At 43.1% G+C, this 6,884-nt stretch overlaps 1 protein-coding gene across 1 annotated transcript in view; it reads left to right on the top strand.

The window, feature by feature from the left end:
• The window catches only part of LOC122541505 (nuclear factor 7, brain-like), a 13,087-nt gene extending 6,441 nt beyond the window's left edge, over positions 1-6,646 (top strand). The window contains exon 4 of the mRNA XM_043678326.1: positions 5,907-6,646. Within this exon, the coding sequence (XP_043534261.1) occupies positions 5,907-6,421 (515 nt within the window). The 3' untranslated portion in view covers positions 6,422-6,646. The remainder of the gene's footprint in view (positions 1-5,906) is intronic.
• Positions 6,647-6,884: the final 238 nt, after the last annotated feature.

Here is a 6,884-nt window from a genome sequence, read left to right as displayed (position 1 = left end):
TAGTTTAAATCCTCCCGAGCAGCTCTAGCAAATCTCCCTGCCAGTATATCAATCCCCCTCCAATTTAGGTGCAATCCGTCCTTCTTGTACAGGTCACTTCTACCCCAAAAGAGGTTCCAATGATCCAAATATGTGAATCTTTCTCCCACATACCAGCTCCTCAACCATGCATTCATCTGCTCTATCCTCCTATTCCTGCCCTCACTAGCTCGTAGCACTGGGAGTAATCCAGATATTACTACTCTCGAGGACCTCCTTTTTAAATTTTTGCCTAACTCTCTGTAATCTCCCTTCAGAATCTCAACATTTTCCCTTCCTATGTCATCGGTTCCAATGTGGACAATGACCGCCTGCTGGCCCCTCTCCCCTGTGAGAACATGATAGGGATACTCATTGATGGTTGCACAATATTCAAGCACCATTTACAACTCCTCAGATAATGAAACATTGTGTGTCCAATTACAGCAACTATCACCATCCTGGAGGTTACCATTGACCAGAAACTGAACTCACCAGCTAGCGGCACTTTATAGCTACAAGAGGCTGAAAGGTCTGCAGCCAGTAACTTACCCCATGATCCCCCAATGCTTATCCCCCATTTACAAAATGCAAGTCAGAAGCTGGGTGCAGCTCCAATAATACTCAAAAAGCTCAACACAATCCAGGACAAAACAGTAATGGTACCCCATCCTTCAACTCTGAATTTCACTCCCTGCACCAGCAACACACAGTTACAGAAATGTGTACCATTTACAAAAATTACAGAAACTCACCAAGGCTCCTTAGACAGCAACTTCCAAATCTGCGAGCTGAAACATCTGGAAGGGCAGGGACAGCAGATAGATAGGAACAGCACCACATGTTATCAAAGCCATATACCATGCTGAATTGGATCAAATGTTTGGAAATCATCCTCATCTTTGCCTTAAATGTGTGACCCCTTATTCTGAGACTATGCCGTACGGTCCTTGACTCTCTCACAATGGGAAACAATCTGTCCACATCCAACCTGTCAAGTCCTTCAAGAATCTTTCATGGTTCAATAATGTCATGTCATATTCTTCGATATTCCAACAATCATCGACCCAATCTACACAATCACACCTCATAACATAGTCTGTCTATCCCTGAAACAACCCGATGAACCTTCTCTGGACTGCCTCCAATGCCAGTGTATCTTTCTCTTGATAAGGCACCAAAACTGATCACAGTATTCCACCTGTGGGCTGACTTGTACCTTGTATAGTTTTAGCAAAAGCTTCCTACTTCTACATTCCATTCCCTTTGAAATGTAGGCCAACATTCCATTGGCCTTCCCTATAACCATCTGAACCTGGACGCTATTTTCTTGTGATTCATGGATGAAGACTCCCAAATCTCTGAGTTCCATAGCTTCCTGCAGTCTTTCTCCATTTAAATCATATCCAGATCTTCTATTCTTCCTGCCAAATTCCATCACCTCAAATTCCTACATTATATTTAATCTGCCAAGACTTTACCCATTTATTTAACCTGACTGTATCCCTCTGCAGATTTTTTATGCCATCCCCTCCTATTCACCCATTTTCTGCAAACTTTGCATTCACTTTCCTCAACTGATATTCATTCAGATATTTTGTGAATAATTGTGGCCCCAGAACTGATCCTTTTGGCTCATTAGTAGTTACTAGCTGTCCTGAAAATACCCCATTCATCACAATTCTCAGTCTTTTATTAGTTGGACAATCATCTCTTCATTTTAATTATCTATCTCCAAACCCATGGGCTGTTATCGTCTTCAGTAGCTTAATGTGTGGCACCTTACAAATCCCTCAGAAAATCCAAATATATACCATCCTCCACTTTCCCTTCATCAATTCTGCTTATGACCTTTTCATAGATTTTAAATAAATGTGTCAGGCATGATTTCTCCTTCCTGACTCTGTTTCATAATATTGAACACTGTGCTATTGCATCCCTTGTAATGGATTTGAACATTTTCTCAAGAACTTACATGAACTGAATTGGCAGAGATTTCCCTTAATTTTCAGATAAAGTCATCATATTGTCAGTTTTCCAATACTCTGGGAATTTCCAGAATGTAAGGATTCCTGGAAACTGCCTCTGCATCATCCATCTGTGTAGCTATTTCCATTAATATCCAAGATGCATCCCATCAGGTCCAGGGGGACCTCTTGGTCTTCATCCCCATTGTTTTCCCTGCTTTTCTTGTCTCAGAATAGTCCCTAAGGTTATCTCCACTCCTCCTTTTGCTCCTTGAATATTTAGTAATTTTTGGAATCCGATTTGTAGCTTTGTCTGTGAAGGCTGATGCAATGTATTAATTGAGCTCGTTTTCCATTTCCTGATTCTGAATTATAATTTCCTCAGCCCCACTCTCTCAGGAATCAAAAACAGAAAGTGGTGGAGAAACTAAGCAGAGTTCCTATCTTGGGTCCAGTGTCCCTTGCTCAGAACTGACAGCAGCTGGGAAATGGTGGTATTTTCTCTGATGGTGGGGATAGGTTGTGGCTCATGGAAAGGGGAACGAGTGAGTCAAATTGATGGAAATGGTACAGAGAGAGACAGAGAAAGGAGAAACAGACAACGGGATTCCTGAAGCTAAGCTGAGAGGGAGATAAATGCTGAATGGATGCTAAAGGGAAATGTGAATCATTGAAAGTGGATTGGCTTTGCTGGGAACAACTGTTATAGAACAAAGAACATAGAAAAGTACAGCACAAAACAGGCCCTTTGGCCCACGATGTCGTGCTGAGGTTTAATCCTAATGTAAAATATGATAACTTAACCTATGCACCCCTCAACTCACTGCTATCTATGTGCCTGTCCAGCAGTCACTTAAATATCCCCAATGACTCTGCTTCCACCACCACCACTGGCAACACATTCCATGCATTCACAACTCTCTGCGTAAAGAACCTCTATACCTTTCTCCTAATATCTTCAAACTATGACCCATCGTACCTGTCAATCCTGCCCTAGAGGAAAGTCTCTGGCTATTGACTCTATCTATTCCTCTCACTATCTTGTACACCTCGATCAGGTCTCCTCTCTTCCTCCTTCTCTCTAGAGAGAAAGGTCTGAGCTTATTCAGCCTTTCTTCATAAGGCAAGCCCTCCAGTCCAAGCAGCATCCTGTAAATCTTCTTTGCACCCTCTCCAAAGCCTCTGTATCTTTCCTATAGTAGGGTGACCAGAACTGGACACAATATTCCAAGTGTGGTCTCACCAGGGACTTGTAGAGCTGCAGCAAAACCTCGCTGCTCTTAACCCCGATCCTGCTGTTAATGAAAGCCAAAACATCATATGCTTTCTTAACAACCCTTTCCACTTGGGTGGCAACTTTGAGGGATCTATGTACTTGCACACGCAGATCCCTCTGTTCCGCCACACTGCAAAGAATCCTGTCTTTAATCCTATATTCAGCATTTGAGTTCGACCTTCCAAAATGCATCACTTTACATTTATCCAGGTTGAACTCAATCTGCCATTTCTCAGCCCAGCTCTGCATCCTGTCTATGTCACGCTGCAGCCTGCAGTAGCCCTCTGTACTATCGACAACACCTCCAACCTTTGTTTCATCTGCAAATTTACTAACCCACCCCTCCACTTCCTCATCCGAGTAATTTATAAAAACTACAAAGAGCAGAGGCCCAAGAACAGAGCCCTGCGGGACCCCACTCAACACTGTCTTTCAGGCAGAATACATCTACAACCATTCTCTGCCTTCTGTCAGCCAGCCAATTCTGAATCCAGATAGCCAAATCTCCCTGTATCCCATACCTCCTGACTTTATGAATGAACCTACCATGGGGAACCTTATCAAATGCCTTGCTGAAGTCCAAATACACCACATCCACTGCTCAACCTTCGTTGACCTGACTTATCACCTAGTCATAGAGTCATAGAGATGTACAGCATGGAAACAGACCTTTCGGTCTAACCCGTCCATGCCAACCAGATATCCCAACCCAATCTAGTCCCATCTGCCCGCACCCGGCCCATATCCCTCCAAACCCTTCCTATTCATATACCCATCCAAATGCCTCTTAAATGTTGCAATTGTACCAGCTTCCAACACTTTCCCTGGCAGCTCATTTATACACCTACCACCCTCTGTGTGAAAAAGTTGCCCCTTAGGTATCTTTTATATCTTTCCCCTCTCACCCTAAACCTATGCCCGCTAGTTCTGAACTCCCCGATCCCAGGGAAAAGACTTTGTCTATTTATTCTATCCATGCCCCTCATAATTTTGTAAATCTCGATAAGGTCAGCCCTCAGCCTCCGACGCTCCAGGGAAAACAGCCCCAGCCTGTTCAGCCTTCTCAAAGAACTCAATAAGGTTTGTGAGGCATGACCTGCCCCTTACAAAGCCATGCTGACTGCCTTTAATCACACTATGCTTGACCAAATAGTCATAAATCCTATTCCTCAGAATTCTTTCCAAAACTTTACTAACCACAGACGTGAGACTGACCGGTCTGTAGTTGCCAGGGATTTCCCTATTACCGTTCTTGAAAAGTGGAACAACATTCGCTTCCTCCTAATCCTCTGGTACGACTCCCATGGAGAGGGAGGACGCAAATATCCTCGCCAGCGGCTTAGCAATCTCCTTTCTCACTTCCTAGAGACTTATCTATCTGAATGTTTTCCAAAATTTCCAGCACATCAACTTCATTAATCTTGATCTGGTCTGTCATGGAGCAGACCAAACCCCGTCCAAATATATTAAGAAGAAAGTGCAGACCCTCATGTTTCCTTATTTTAAAGGTAAAGATAAGGCATTGTGTCCGGGATGCAATTCGAATGGTCAACCTACCAGAACAAAACACACTGTATTCAGACACTATAATTAAAATGCAGGCAAAAAGAAACGAAAGAAAACAATTGTCTTCACTGTAACTCTGTAATGGTTAACAAAATCAAATATATATTAACCATGACTAATTAACTGTTCCACTATTAACCATGACTACTTAACTGTTCCACTATTAACTACTACCAATTAACTGTTCCAATACAGTTACATCCCATAAACACACCCTTAGTAAAGGTAAATTCAGGAAGACAGATTGTCTAGCAGCAGGAAGATAACCCCAGCATTTCCGCTGTAACAGGGAGAGAAGTAAGAGCTTCCACATTCGGCTTCAATATCCCAGAAACTGTTGAAAGCTAAAACTGAAAATCTTGGTTCTGCGACAGCTTAACTCCACCCATTCAGGCTGCTTCTATTGTTCTAACGATAAGAAAAAGATTCAAGGCCTCACAAGTTGTTTACTTTATTGATTTCAGCAGCCTGCTCAGAACCTATGTCTTAACCTTTCTTCGTAGAAATAAAACAAGACAAAATACACCTCTTATAGCCATAGTATCATCACAACAACTAATACAGAACAGGACCTGGGGATGTGGGGGTGGGGAACAAACATGGAGAAAAGTATTCATACTCTGAAATTGTTAAACTCATTGCTGAGCCCTGAGGGCTATAAGGTACTGAGGGGGTAGATGAGGTGTTATTCCAGGAAAAAGGTTGGAATAACATAAAAGCAGTGAAGTTAGAAACGTTTGGAGATGTGAATTTGAATAAATTATTTTCTAATTTTTTTACATTTGCAGCTCTCAATATCTACATTTATTCGCAGCCTAAAACTGCACTTCACCAAATGATGCTGACCCATACACACCCCACCCACGCTCACATCCACACAGACACACACAGAGACAGGCATAAAGACACACACACACATATATACACCCCATCCATGCTCACATCCACCTCCTTCCACTTGCACATTCACCTTTGTGCCCACACACACATTACCCCAACCACACACAAACACACACACACACAAACACAAACACACACACAAACTCTCTTGCCTCTAAATCTCTGTTTTTTTCTCCCAGTCTCTGTGATCCTGGATGTGGAAACAGCACATCCCGAGCTCGAGGTGTCTGAGGATCTGAAGTGTTTGAGATGGACCTGGACCCGGAGGTATCTCCCTGACACCAGGAAGACATTTAAACACCGGGCCTGTGCCCTGGGATCAGAGGGATTCACATCGGGGAGACATTACTGGGAGGTGGAGGTGGAGGGGAATCGGGGCTGGAGTCTGGGAGTAGCCTCAGAGTCTGTGGAGAGGAAGAGAGGTATCAGTCTGATCCCGGAGAATGGATTCTGGACCATGGAGTGGGTTGGGGATCAGTTTTATATAAACTCTCCTCTTCGATCCCCTCTCTGTGTTGGTCAGATCCCCAGGAAGGTGGGAGTTTATCTCAGTTATGAATCTGGGACAGTTTCATTTTACAACACGGACACCATGTCCCTTCTCCACACCTTCACTGGCAATAGATTCACTGAGAAACTTTATCCTTTCTTCGAGACATGGGATGAAAATCAGTTTCTGAGAATCTGCTTTTAAAGGGACGGGGCCTCAGGACTCCCTGAGAAGACCTGACACTGGGGTTAGGGTCAGAGGTCAAGGATTGGGATCAGAAACCCCCATTGACAACAGGATATTACAAAATGTGTTGTTGAATTTCAAGATTATACTTCCTAAAATCACAACTAAAGTGTAAATAAATCACATCCAAATATAAATGTCAGATGCTGAAAATGAAAAAGTACATTAAATTTTTTGTCTCTCCTTCCTTCATTTATTCCCTCCTTCAGTCAAACCTCCACAGTACCCCCTCCATCTCTTCACCTGTTTCCCAGTCTGGAGCTGGGATTTCTCTGTGTTTCTATTTCGCACTCTGCACTGAGCGCATGAAATCCTGAGGGGGATATCCAAACACTGAAGGGTGATAAAGCTGCACTTTCACAGCATGCTTTATTGAACTCCTTGTATTATTAGGGAGGGGAGAACAAAATCCACTCTGTCA

The sequence above is a fragment of the Chiloscyllium plagiosum genome, chromosome 37 (genome assembly GCF_004010195.1).
Source record: "Chiloscyllium plagiosum isolate BGI_BamShark_2017 chromosome 37, ASM401019v2, whole genome shotgun sequence".
NCBI lineage: Eukaryota > Metazoa > Chordata > Chondrichthyes > Orectolobiformes > Hemiscylliidae > Chiloscyllium > Chiloscyllium plagiosum.
This window is presented reverse-complemented; position numbering and strand designations above follow the sequence as displayed.